Genomic DNA, 14,821 nt, shown 5'->3' with positions numbered 1-14,821 from the left:
ATGCTGTCCGGCTTAATATGAGTCAAAGAGGAACCTGGCTTTGTTTCGTTATTTGTGTATTTCCCTCAGACACTCATCCTCACTTCTTATTGTGGAGTTTTCTTTAGGATTTCCTGAGGCTCTACTCAATCATTGGTCACGGCATCATTACCTTAGCTGGGTTCTATTCCTCCTCTCTCACTGTCCATGAATATATATTTTCTATGGCACAATGTTGTTTTTTTTTCTGGCAGGAGAGAAAAGAGGTACCACGATCCAAACCCAAGCAGTTACAAATGTATGTTGACTTTTAAACGGTACATGTGTGTGTACCCACACATAAGGATAACAATGTAGGGACCATTTCAAACCATAGTTTGAATTGCTGATGATTAGGGTCTCATAAACCAATTAGAACTGAATGAATTCTAAAGTTGAAGATCAGCAGTGTGCATGGATATGCATATTTTCTTGGAAAGGGCCTGAAGTCAGTACCGAGTTCTCAAATGGACTTGGGAATCTGAGATTTAAGACCCACTGATCTGAACACAGCAGGGAAAGAGAACGCAAGGAGAGCAAAGCGTCTCTACTCCACAGTTTTGCTGATAATCTGCAGCTGGTCAGTCAAAGGGTTTTCTTTTTACTCTAAATAGACCGAGAATAACTATGAGGAAAAATTGAAGTTGTAAGAGAAAAATTATCTCTCCAGCTAGTTCCTCTATGCCCACCTTTGAGACCAGAGAAGACCAGAAAGCACTTACCTGTTCGCCGCGGAGTCCTGGGAGTCCCGTGTGTCCTTTGAGACCCTACAAGAAAATAAGTGGAGATCTGGCATGGAAAGTCAACCCACAGAAGGCAGTCGGCTAACAAAATGTAGGTTCTAAAATCTGGGGAATCTCTGTTTCTGTGTTTACTTGCTCTGTTTTTTAACACTGCACACTGAACTCAGAGCCTCATACATGCCAGACAAGCAAGCACCCACTACTGAGCTAAATCCCCAGCCCCTAACTAGCTTCTTATCACTGCTTTTAGTTCCCTAATCAATACAATATTCTCTCAATTTCTTACTAAATTTGAATAAGAGTTTAATTTCTATTTGTAAAAAAAACTAACTCTAAAATAGCTATTATAAAAGGCTCCAATCTACCAAAGAATCTGCTAAGTATACTGAGGCTTTTTAGAAGTGTGTTTAGCTCAGTAATACTGAGACAACATGCCTTCAGACATAATCTGTTTATAATTACCGAGAAGTTGGACCACATCCAGTTCTGTCTCTAATCCAGTCACTGTTGTAATTCATGAATGAATTGACCAAGGAAAGAGGTTGTTCACAGATTCATCCAAAGGTCCCTACAAAGCCATCTAGGAATTCAACCATAGACATCTTTTCTAGGTAAGAGAACCACAAATCTTAATCGTTCATTAACACCCTAGGCTATAAAACAGATTGTATAATTCTTCCCACTAGAGAGATCTGCAACAGAATAAAAGAAGGCGAAAGAAAGAGGAGGAGAAAGACTTTGAGGCTTATTGACCCAAACCCAGTGAATCAATATTCCATTTCCAGAGACTTCAGTAAACATAAAAGAACAATTTCTTTCTTTCTTTCTTTTTCTTTTTGGCTTGTGTATGCATATGTGCATACATGCCCATGCATGTGTGCGCTGGTTTGTATGTATTTGTGCATGTGTGGCAAGACCATAGGTTGATGTCTGGTTCTTACTCAAGCTTCCTCCATGTTTTTTGGAGACAGGGTCTCTCAGAGCTTTCTGATTCAGCTTGCTGGCCAGCAAGCCCTAGGAATCCTCCTCCCTCTGCCACCCAGGGCTGTGTTACTGACCATGTCACATTCCTCACTCAAATTCCCTTTTCTAACCTACCTCAGAGAATTGGACTGAAAAGATGAGCTTAGGAGTTAAATAAAGGCCAGGTTCACAGTCAAAGGAAACTCATAAAAATTTAAGCAAAATATAACTTCTGGGGAGCCAACAGAAGGCAGCTATCATCCATGCAGCCATTTGAGCCATATACCCTAATAAGAGACTTGATCACAATAGCCTAAAACAGCTGAGTACACTCTGATAACATCTTGGTTTAGATACCCAGGATCTTTCCTTGGGTGTGTGAGACTTAAAGGTGTGTGACTTAAGGGCATGACTTAGAGATCAGATTTAGAGACAAGGCCTAAGGGCATGACTTAAAGGTGTGACTTAGAGGTGTGGCTTAGAAGTGAGACATATAAAAGGCGAGAGGCAGACAGAAGAGTTCAGTACAACTTGGAACTAGGAATTAGGTTAGAGAGTACAACTTGGAGTACAACTTGGAGTAGGAATTAGGCACTTGAGTCTTGGCACTTGGAGGAAGAGCTTGGAATTAGACATTAGGCACTTAGCACTTGGAAGAAGAACTTGGAACTTGGAGGCACTAAGGACTAGGAACTAGGGACTAGGAACTCAAGACTTGGGACTTGGACTAGGAAGAGAGACTGAAGAATAAACAGGATTGAATCACACTCTGTCTAGTCTCCATTCCTCGAGTCCGTCCTCACTCTCTCTCTTGCTGAACCCGGACCCGAGGACCGGAGCAGCCTGGAGCATTGCAGGCTCTAACAACTTAGGCCCCAAAGCTTTTGGCAGTGCGGGTTTGAACACTGATAGAGCGGCCTGAGACATTTTGGCCCTCAAACGTGGGGTAGTGTGGTTCTCCACAATAACTCATGAACCAACCAGTTAAAAACATCAACATGCCCCATCTATATATTGTATGAAACAAAGGTTTTGGGCTTTTTTTTCTATTTTACTGGTTCACTGTAACCTAATGGTTGAATCGGGATCAGTCACTGTAGGTTAATAAGAGAAGGCAAGTTTAGATAAACAGACTAGAGACTGGAATAGGAATTTGGATCCCTAATGAGTCTACCTGAGAAGTAGATGCTTTCGGAAGCTCTGGGGATGTTAGAGTCATAATAAAAATGCTAATACACAGAACAGCTGTCTTGGAAACCACTGTGGTTGGGATACAGGATGACCTTGCCACAGATCGTGTTAAACTTGGTTCCCAGAGTAACAGTGCTGATGGCAGTGCCTATAAGAAGCGAGGGAGTCCACAAAAAGAGAGATGCCTTTGTTTAGGGGGGAAATTCTCTCTCTCATGGAACTGGCCTTATGTTCTACCTGTTTAAAAAGCATTTCTTTGTCCTTCTGTTCTCCATCATGAGTGACAGCAAAGAGCATGTGGCCCCCACTGGAGGACAGGTAAGAGCCAGCACTGTAGACACCAGCACCATGCTTTTGGACTTTCCAGTCTCCAGAAACAGGAGAGATGAGATAAATCTATTTTCTCTATAAGTTTTTCCAGTATCAGACACTGCTACAGCAATGTAAGCACAGGCTAAATCAGAAACCCAAGAGCAGACAGAGAAACAGGAGCCTAGAGGTGAGTTTTTATGGTCTATATATGAAATGATAGAGGAAAGAGGTAAAGACCTGAGAGCCAATTCATTTGTGATTAGGCTATAAGAAAGAGGTGGAGAAGTGGCCATGAGACAAAGAAAGAGGAGAAAGGAGATGAATGAACTTCCTTAGCCATTACTCATTAAAGACACCATTTCCCAAGATCCCAGTCAGCTGTCACTCGATCCTATGACATTGGTATTACCTCCATTGTTTGTAGCTGAGGAAACAGAAGTGAGTTAAACAACATAACCAACAGCACGGAGAATTGCATAGCTTTGATAGATATGTCAAGAGCTGAGCAATCTCTTTCCAGTTACTTAATTTGTCCCTGTCTTATACTCAGATGCAACCTGATCACTGCCATCATTGTGTCTAAATGGATGAACTGAACAGACACCTGATATTACCAGTCACATGTATATTTATGCTGGACAATACCTAATGTGTGCTGTGTTTTCACTCAGCTTTTAAGATGTTATCTTTTCCAAGATAGCCAAAGATCAATGTCATTATAAAATATGAGGCCTTGTGCCCACTTGTGGATCCCACAAAGCCAGGTTGATTCCTCTGTTAAAGTTAGAGGTAAGAATTCATGAGGTGGTGACTCTCTGAAGTGAGGCAGAACTCTCATCTGAGAGAGAGCCTGGGAGACGGGAAAGAACAGAAAGGAGCCAGGACAGGAGGCACAGAAGTTAGAGTGATTCTCCCAGGACCATCTTTCTGAGGAAGTGTGTGCACACTCACTCATTTTCACTTCTGTGAGTTTGATCTACAGCTACATGCTTCACACTTTTCTCTGTCATTTCCTTCCTCCCTCACCCACAGCTAAAAACAGCATGAAGCACTGGTCTCAGGTCTCTGGACTACTTTCCCAGATGCATTCTACAACAGTAAAACATCTCCTGCATGCACATCCCACTCCTTTTCAGGGAGCCTTCAGTCAGAGAGCCTGAGAAACTAGCAATGCCACCCAGCATGACCTCTTCTTCATGAGTTTACTTCCAGGTGACCTCAACCATTGAAGTTGGCATTTGACCCAAGAGAGAGCAATGCCAAGCCTGGCCATTAGCCCATGAGATCACGTAGAATGAGGAACTTTGTCTAAACACAAAGTAGCTGCTTCAAGTACTCTATCTTTTCTAGTGATAGAAAACAATGTTTCAGGGACTCCCTAGTGGGGACAGTGAGATGCCCGCTTAAGAACAGGAAAACAGGAAATTGAGAGTGATTGGAGATGATGCTGAGAAGTCATCAGAGGAGAAGAAAGGCAACTTTAAATGGTAGAATGAAAGAGAGAGAGAAACAGAGACAGACAGACAGAGACAGACAGAGAGAGATAGAGAAAGCATGAGAGAGAAAGAGAGGAGAGAGAAAGAGGAAGAGAGAGAGAGAGAGAGAGAGAGAGAGAGAGAGAGAGAGAGAGAGAGAGAATGTACATTGAACATCCACAAATGTGCTGCTAAGCTACTCAGATCTGCTTGGCACCAGTCTGTCTCTACAAGGGTCATCATATTACAGCCCTATTTTTAGATTCTGTATGGTCCCCCTTTCCCTTAATGTTTCAGCAGGGATTGAAATTCTGACCCCCATGTGATGGCCTATGGCACCATTCTTCGCAATCAAAAGCATCTAAGTGAAACAAGATGTTGTCTGTGTCTGTTTCCAGTGTTACTAACGTGAACAGAGCAAGCACAGTGGGTTTTGGCTCCAATCTCTTCAGTGACTAGTCATATCACGAGCCTCGGAGTCATCGTGTGTAAAATGATAGCATTGAATTGGGTAATTGCTAAATTGTAGTTGCTAGAATTCTGTGAGTACAAGAATCCCTCAGACAGGACATTGTTGCTTTTGTAAAATTTAGCTGATATATGGACAGAAAGCAGATCTAAGACTCACTGTAGGATTGAAGACATGGGACAAATTCAAGACTGGTGTACCTAAAAGCAAACACAATCTTGGGCTCCAAAGGTTGGCTCTTCACTCCAACAAAAGCAAAGAAGATGAAAGATCCCCACAGGCTCTCAGGTTGGGCACACAATCCTCAGCTGGTGACACTGTTTGGGGCACTCTGGACACTAGAACACGGGGCTAGTGGAGGATCATTGCACGAGTGCCTTTAAGATGAAATCAGGCCCCAATCTCTTCCTAGCTCTGCTTCCCGACCACATGAGGTGAAGAACTCCTCTTCTGCGTGCTCTGTACCATGGTGTAGCCTCATCATGGGCGCACAGTCAGTGGGATCACGGAGCACAGACAAAACTCTGAAGCTGTGAGCAAAATAACTAATCCCTTCCTTCATGCTGCTTACCAGATACAGGAAGGAGACTACTGGGATGAGCAGAACGATAGAGGGTGGATTGCAGAGAGCTGTTATGATCTAGATGAAAGACGTTTGTAATAAGTCATCTCGAGTGTGGTAAACCTTAAGGAGTTTAACCTTAAAGGTTAAAGGTGGTACATGCCTTTAATCCCAGCACTTGGGAGGCAGAGGCAGGAGGATCTCTGAGTTTGAAGCGAGCTTGGTCAACAGAATGAGTTTCAGGACAGCATGGGCTACACAGAGAAACCCTGTCTGGAGAAGACAAAATGGGGAGGGGCTTCTTTCCTTGCCTTCAGTGTGGCCTCTCAGTGCCTAGGTGGGAGTGGATGACGTGTTGGCAAGATGAATGAGAAATTACCTGAGCAGAATAGAGATTCTTACTGTGAGCATTTTATTTGACTAGAATAAAACATCAAAGGTCACAACTAACAATAATATATGACCTTTGTCACTGAAGATGCTGATAATAATGGGGCAAAAACACCCCTTGAAGGACTCGGTCAACGGGAAGTTTTAATATCTCTATGTCAAAACAGATTAAAACACATTTACAATAAATTAAAGAAGTATCTTAAATTTGTGATGTGGCATTCTCATAGCAGGAATTCCCATAAAATAGAGCTTTGAATCTAATTTTTTTACATAGAAATTTTAATTTTAAACTTCTTTGTTTTTATTAATGTTATCTATGTGTGCGCGTGTGCACACGCATGCATGTGCCAAGGATGTGGATGGAGGAGATCAGAAGACCGGCTGCAGCTGTCTCTTTTCTCTTTCTATCATGAGGTCCTGGGATAAAACTCAGTTTGTGGGTTTAAGCTAGTTAGCACCTCTACCTACTGAGCCACCTGCCCAGGCCAAGATTTTAATTTTAATACTTCTTTGAGTTACAACAGGCTTTTGATTTGAAAGCCTGTGCAGAATTAACCACAGCAATGCCCTGTGACAGCAGCTGATCCTGAAGCCATAGATGTAGTTATAGAGGTTAAAATACCGTAAGCCAAACGAAATTATTGCCAATGTTGACATGTCAACAACCTCAATCAGAGTGAAGAAAGATTTTCAAAGCCCTCCAGCTGACAAGTTTTTGGCCACCCCTAGCTTCCATTCCAGGGCATTCAGAGCCATGTGGCCTTGACCTCCAATCCCCTGTTTGCAGGAAGGGCAGAGGACAGACATGGAGACAGGGGAGTTGGCCCAGTTTGTAAGTGGCGTTAGATGCTAGCACATGCTTGACTGAGGACCGAGCCAAGGTGAACGAGCTCTGCAGACTTTTATAGGAAGGAGTTGATGTATAGAACTGGCAATAGAATGGTGGAAATCTTCACGTTGTCTCCTCGGGCCCTGACCTGCAGCCAAGCTAGATTCTTTTATGAGTTTTCCCACTGACGTTCAGTAAGGCTACAGCTCTGCAGTGCTGTCACTGCTTTACACAGCTTGTGAGGGGACTGGAAAACCACAGAGTCAGTGGAAGCAGTTTTTTCTTTTTTTTACTTCCCACAGACTGTTGTGGATCTTTTACTGTGGACTTTTTTCCAAATAGCTTTATCAATTGTATCAAGTAAAATAAGAGTTCCTGTTGACTTATAATGATTATTTAAAGCACAGCACTGCCTTCTGATATTCAAAGAGACCACACATCATGACAGAGTGCTTCAAATGCCGTCATGCTTCGCAGTTAGCTGCTTGCATTCCCACACCCCCTCAAACCTAGGAAAACTTTTGCATTTGATTACACTCCTGACGTTCTTACTCTGCAAAATAGCAGGCTTCCAATTTTAATATCGCAGCTGATGGGCTATTTATAAAGCAATTTGAAAAGCTATCTTTGAATCCAAGCTTGGACTCACATCCTTTGTCCTCTCTCCAACTCAGCATGTATTCTGGATTCAATTTATTTGACGTTTTGGCAAAAAAAAAAAAAATATTAGCAAGTGGGAATTAAAAATATACTTTAGCTCCTAAGAAATACAAGAGTTCCACAAAGATGGTGAATAGAGGCAATGAAATAGAGGGTGAGCAGAGGGGACAGACATTGCTGGATAGAGATGCTACTATTTTAAAATTAGAGGCGAGCCTACACGGAGAAAGATCCAAATAACATAATTCTGCTGGAGAGTAAAGAAAATATGTCAGCCTTCCTACTTTGCTATTTCTCTCAACAGTACTTAAAGTTGTCAAAAACTTTCCACATTAATCTTTATTTATCTCAAGAGTTTCTGTGAGTTTCCTTGCAGTCATTTTAGTTTTTAATATCACTTGCATTTGAGTTTGGTTTGTATTTGGAGAATTTTAATATTTCCAGACCCTTTTCAGAGAAAGAGAATAATGAAACCACATCATCTGTCATCCAGAACTGTTTATCCAGTGGCTTTTTTTTTTTTTTTTTTTTTTTTTTTTTGTAAAAAGTGGTGTCTCACTTCCTCTTTCATACATACTGGAAACAGAAGTATAGAATCCTGAAATTCTAATAACGTAAACGATGAATTAAACAGTAACTTAAGCAATGAATTAGCACATAGGAAATACTATGAAAATATCAAGAACATGGTCACTGTGTCAAACAAACTGAGTCCTAGGTCGCCAGTGAGGTGACTTAGGCTTTGGGTGAGCTATTTAGCCTGTGAAGACCTCAGCTAATTTATAACAGGCATATTCAGCATTATAGACACCCAGGGTTGTTTTTAAAAGTGTTCAGCAGACTAGAACACTACACATAATAAATAGATACTTCATCTATCAGCAGTGTTACCAAAGTAATCCATAAAATGGCTCAACTGATAAAAAAGATGCCATTAGTTCATATCAGTTAAAACTTAAGCACCTTATTTAACTCTCATTATGAACATGCATAGTTAAAAATCCACAGGTTCAGTCTCCAAGGGTCTCTGTCTCGCTCCTGTTGTAACTCCTGTGATGCTAAAAATAGCCTCTCTGGGCTTATTTTAGCTTCTACCCTTAGAGAAATGTAAGTATTGATTTGAGCTTAGGAATTCATCTGCCACTGGGGGAGCACTGTAAGAATGAAGGAACGGGGTGTGGGAGGCATTGTTAGTATGAGCCTCTATTCTAGATTCTTCTAGTACAGATCCTGTTTGTAGGAACCAACTCCACAAACTAAATGGTACCAAAAATTCAACCGTATTAAGGAGTTCCATGTTTAAAAGGTCATATAACTTTTCCAGGTCATAACCCCAAAAGGTTTAAAGGTCATTAACCCCTGCACATTCTATTCAATACTACCTGCCCTTATCCTTCCAAACCAGAAAAGAACAAGAAAATACATCAGGCCCATTTTGAATGTAGATTTGCTGATGGTGACTTGTCTCAGTCCAGCTAAGCAATCAGCAAGTCTGAGTTTAGACTGCACTCATGTGCTTTGCATTCTTAACATTACCTGATTTTTAAAAAAAAAAAAAAAAAATCGTGCTCAGTTTCCATTAACCGATGCAATTGGAAAAGGAAGAAAACAATTTGAGAAATGAAACAGTATCGACTCAAAGTTCTCAACATTTTTCTGAACTATTGCCAAACCTCATTAAGAGTTCGTTTATTAGAGAGCTACTTACAGTAGCTGGGTTAGAAGAAAGAGCAGCTGTCACGTGACTTGCCATGCGCACTTGACTGCGACTCTTTACTAGCTGTTGCCAAGGCTCAGTTTCCTGCAACCCGTTACAATGTAGAAACGGCGCGCCCTCCCTCTACAGCCCCCGGATATTGAAGGTGTGCTCCCACCTTGTGAAGTTATTTTGGGAGATGCTTGGAATTTTAGGATGAAGGCCCTACCTGGAGAAAGTAGACCATTGAGATGGGTTCTTGAGCCAATCTTGTCCTTTGCATCGGTCTTTGATTCTTGGCTGCCATAATGTGAGTAACCGTGCTCTTCCAGTTAGGATTCTGTGCCTCCCCAGCCGGCTACCCAAAGACTGAAATCCATGGACTGTAGCCAGAAGAAATCCTTCCTCCTATTAAATGGCCTCTCTTAGGTATGTGTCACAGTGAGAAAAAGTTCTGACCAGCAAATGACTTCTCAAGCTCACGTTTACAGACACATTCTGGCAGACATTATTACTTCCTAACACGTGAGAATCCTTAGAAAATAAAGTCCAAGTGCATTACAATAGACACCTCATATGAGCATAAAATGTTCCAAAAAACAAAACAAAACAAAACAAACAAACAAACAAACAAAAAAACCCCGAAGAGCCTCAGAGTTAAGATGCCGGTTAATATACCGTAAAAGAAGAAGGACTTCAATTTCCCGTCTGTGACTTTGACTCTGTCCTACCTGTGAGTTTGATCTCCATCACTAAACTCAAGGGTCTTTCTGTTTATTCTCAAGATCTCATCTTTAATGGATCTTAAGTTTTTGGACTAGCATGGGTAAAGTTTTTTGATTAATTTTCTTCTGCTGAGAAAAGGGATCTGAGACATCTGTGTGAGCCTCAACTTCACAATAGGATTTTAGTCATAGAAGTGCTTGGAGATCCATCCGACATTCGATTATGTCAGAGAAAAACGCTTACCTTTTCACCTTGTAAACCAGGGGGGCCCATTAACCCCAAAAGACCTGGGTCACCCTGTAAACAAAACAGAGACGTTTACTGCCATGAAAGATCCGGGGCAGCAAGCCCTACGTGCATGTATTTCTGATCTTGACAATCTGACCTATAATCTCTTGGATCTTCCCAGCATCCTTTTTTATTTTTTTCCAGTATCCCTCCACCCCAACCCCAGGGCCTCCTCACCTCTTCCAGTACTGAATAACTGATATTTTCCCATGTGCATGCTTTGATTCCTTTCGTTGTGTTGTTTTATTCTCTAGGAATACCATTACCCTCAGATTCACACTTTACAGCATTTAAAGGTGTCTCCTTAACCATCGCATGACACATTCAAGTGTTGTGAGACTCAGAGAGATTTTACAGACACAGAGGAAGGACCTTGCCAGCTCAAGGGGAAAGGTAAACTCCTAAACCTCAAGGATTAGGGCTAATTCCTCCCCATCTAGATGAGAACCGATCACAAGGACTAAAGGAACCGATCACAAGTCTGTTGCAGTGTCAACAGGGAGAATCAGATTTAATACAAGTACAGGTTCTAAGAGTCTAGATTTAAATTCTTTTATTTTTTTTTTTTATCATTTTACTTCCCTCTCTCAGCTGGGTGGGTGATGTAGTCCTGCAATCCTACTTGCTCTGGAAAGTTAGGTTGAGGCATCGCAAGTTCGTGCTGTATCTGGTCTGCAGAGTGGGTTCCAGGGCAATTTAATGAGATACTACCCCTCCAATTACAATTAGAGCTGAAGAGCTCTGGGAGGACAGCTCAATGGGTGAACCACTTGCTGCACATGAACAGGGACCTGATTTAAAATCCCCAGAACACACTCGGAGCTGGATCCAGTAGAACACTTCTGTCATTCAGGGCTCTTCTGGTAGGATGGGATAGGAGAGATAGGAGAGTCCCTGAAAGACTGTGGATCAGCCAGCCTGGCTTATGCAGTGGGAAATGGCAAAGTGGCCCTGGCTCCAACAATGTGGGAGGCAGAGACCAACAGTCAAGGTTGTTGTCTGACTTCCACACATGTGCTGTGATGTGTGAATGCCCCCTACACACACACACACACACACACACACACACACACACTCACACACAATATACATACACACATGTATGCAAACACATACAGTGTATATACACACTCACACATACATGCATACAAACATAGGATATATACACATGTGCACACACACAGTATACATACACACACATACACTTGCACATACACATGATATACATAAACACACACTTGCGCGCACACACATACATGATATACATACACACATGATATACATATACACATGGTATACAAACACAAACAGTATATACACACACACATACACCATACACATGCACACAGTCATATATTCACAGGCATACACACACACCATATACATATAAACACACACATATACACACATACACACATGATATACATATACACATGATATATAAACACAAACAGTATATATACACACTTACACACATATACACTCACACACACATACCATACACATGCACACAGCCCATACACAGGCACACACACACACATACACACCATACAGATACACACACACATGCCATACACATACACACATACACAGTATACATATACACATAAACAGAGAAGACTGCTCTACACATAGGTCAGTAACACAGCCTCTGTCTATTATGCTTAAGGCCTGGTAGCCTTTCCATTGAGAAAAGACAAAAGGCAGAGAAATGCATCTACCCAGAACTTGGCTTTCACTTGAAGCTCACTGGAAGTGTAGTATTTACATCTAACAGCATTTTTATATACTCTTAAGCAAAGTTAGTGCACGAATAAGTCAAAAGTGAAAACACTTCAAATGGAGACATGATTCCAGTTTCCACTCCCACACTGAGACACCGTATATTTTATACAAAAAAAAAAAAAAAAATCACAGAGAGAGATAAAACCAAGCATCAGACATGAATGCTTAGCCTTAATCTGGAGTCTCTATTTTGAACTCACCAGAACAGAGTTAGACCTCTAATTTCAACATTTAATAATAGAGTAAACATGCTGCATTTCGGTATTTTAAAAGATAGTATACTATTTCTCAGATTTCCTAGTATTTTTTCTATTCTTATAATGATAACTAGGTCAATGAAGATATTGTCTCTCTGGAAATAGACTTGTATTCATTTTCTGTGTTTTTCTAACTCTTTGAATTCAGTTCTATATCAAAAAAGGAAATTCCTAAAATTTTAGATTAATGTTTTTGAGGATTCCTGATTTGGCTTTAAATTTATTTACATGAAAACTGTCTCTGGGAGTCCCTGTAGCCTTGATACCATGTAAAGGATTAGAACCTTCCTAACACATATACCTTTGCATTGAGGTGTTATCATGTCCTGCATATCAACCGTAAATCCTTTGAAGTTAAGAACTTGTCCTAGGCCACCCATGGTGGGGCAACCACCTGTAATCCCAGACTTGGGGTTCAGAGGAAGGGATCAATGGTATTTTTGGATACACAGAGTTTGAGGCCAGCCTGAGCTACATGAGACCCTACCTCAAAGGAACAAACACACAGAAAAGGTCACATTCTGCTCCAGCTTTCCCCAGCCACAGTGTCAAGAGCCAGCAGACACGGAAGCCAATGAAACGGAATCTACTCAATTCTTCAGATTGTTTGGTCCGTAAAACTCAATAGTTTTCTGCTTTCCTCTCTGGCCACAATAATATATATATATATATATATATATATATATATATATATATATATATATATATTTTAATTTTTTTCCTTTTTTATTGGATATTTTATTTATTTACATTTCATATGTCATTCCCCTTTCCCCACTTCCCCTCCCTATAACCTCAGTCCCATCCCCCTCCTCCTTTTTGCTTTAATACCATTTTAATTACATGCATGTATTAAGGACAGTTCTAGGTTGAGGGTCTAGCAATACAATAGATGCAAATAGTCAAGGAACAAGCAAGGCATTAAACACAATTCCGTGATCACTCTTGTGATCACTGTTTCTAAGGGCTTATCAGGATGACCAAAATATCTGAGCCAACTTTCCTGTCCTAGCCCAAAGTCATTTTCATGTCTGAAGCCTAAATATATTTTTAAGGGAGAAAATAGTATTTATTTATTTATGTGTGTGGTGTGTGTATACGTATGTGCATGTGTGTGAGCATGTGTGTGTGTGCATGTGTAAATGAGTATCCTCATTCACATATGCACATATGGAGGCCAGAGGTAATGTTGGGTCTCTCCTCGGCAGTGTTTGCCTTACTGTTTGAGGCAGGGTCCCTAACTCAACCTGGAACTTGGGGCAAGCCCCTGGGATTTGCTTTTCTCACCTCCCAGCACTGAAGTTACAGACCCCAGCAGCATCCACCATAGACTTTCAAAAAACATGGTGGCTAGGGACCCAAACTCAGGTCTTCATGCATGTGTACTTTACCTGCTAAGCTGTCGTCCCAGTCCCCTGGAAATTTTTTATTTTTAAACATTAAAAAATAAATTAAAATATTTAAATATTTTAATTAACAAATAATTACCTTTTCTCCAGAAGCAGCTTGGCCTGGGGACAGCCCAGGGTCTCCTTTGAGGCCCTGGAGATGACAGTTAAGAGACACTTAGGGAAGCATTAGGTATGTGTTGTGTACCATTGGCTTCAGTCACATGTCCACAGATGCCATACACAGCGTGTGGTATTAGATAACATGATTCTGTGTTCAAGAATTTACAACAGATTTTAAATAATTTTAAATAATTAGAATAATTTTAAATAATTCTCCACTCTCCGAGAATGGTAAATACAGTTTTCACTCTGTGTGAGAGAAGAAAGTACATCTCTTTTCATGGATTTATGGATGCGTCTAAACAGCTCGCAAGCTGATCAACTAAGGAGAGATGATCGGAGGAGTCCTACCCGATGCTCAGTCTTCTCATTTTATTAATTACAAATTTAGAAGGAATTAGAAATATAACTAAGAACCCTGGGTCCTATAGCCAAAGAGACTTTTTGAGAGCCAAGCTTGTTTTCTAGGCTGTCCATAGCTATCACCATTTGTACCAACGAGGCTCTGGTGGTAGGTGCATCTGCGATACAAGATTACTCACCTAAGAAGTAGCCTTTGTGGTATCTTAATATTTAAGAGCCCAACTTACTAAATAGCAAAATAAGAATCTGGGCTTACAGGAAAGTGCAGGCAACCCCAGCATTTGGGATGTTGAATTAAGATGTTTTTGAGTCCAGGAGTTCAACAGTAGCCATGATAACACAGCAGGACCCTAATCTTAAACAAGCAATCAAAAACAAAAAACCCTCCTGTAGACTAAGTGGCACTGTGTATACAAAGGAGGCAGTGATACCCAGAGGCACATGCTAAATCAGAGGTCACGGAGGGATGCTGCTCACTGACACGTTCCTCACTGGGCTTGCTTCTCTGTGCTATTGAGGACCACTTGACCAGACAATTCTGTAAATGAACCATGACCCAGGATTGTCAGACTTTCTACCT

The 14,821-nt window shown here is 41.1% G+C and overlaps 1 protein-coding gene across 1 annotated transcript in view; it reads right to left on the bottom strand.

Moving 5' to 3' along the window:
* Positions 1–14,821, bottom strand: part of Col24a1 (collagen type XXIV alpha 1 chain) — a 249,393-nt gene that overhangs the window by 206,294 nt on the left and 28,278 nt on the right. The window contains exons 6-8 of the mRNA XM_034500238.2: positions 13,856–13,909; positions 10,281–10,334; positions 741–785 (exon numbers count right to left, since the gene is read on the bottom strand). Of these exons, the coding sequence (XP_034356129.1) occupies positions 741–785; positions 10,281–10,334; positions 13,856–13,909 (153 nt within the window). The remainder of the gene's footprint in view (positions 1–740; positions 786–10,280; positions 10,335–13,855; positions 13,910–14,821) is intronic.

The sequence above is a fragment of the Arvicanthis niloticus genome, chromosome 4 (assembly GCF_011762505.2).
Source record: "Arvicanthis niloticus isolate mArvNil1 chromosome 4, mArvNil1.pat.X, whole genome shotgun sequence".
In the NCBI taxonomy this organism is placed as follows: Eukaryota; Metazoa; Chordata; class Mammalia; order Rodentia; family Muridae; genus Arvicanthis; species Arvicanthis niloticus.
This window is presented reverse-complemented; position numbering and strand designations above follow the sequence as displayed.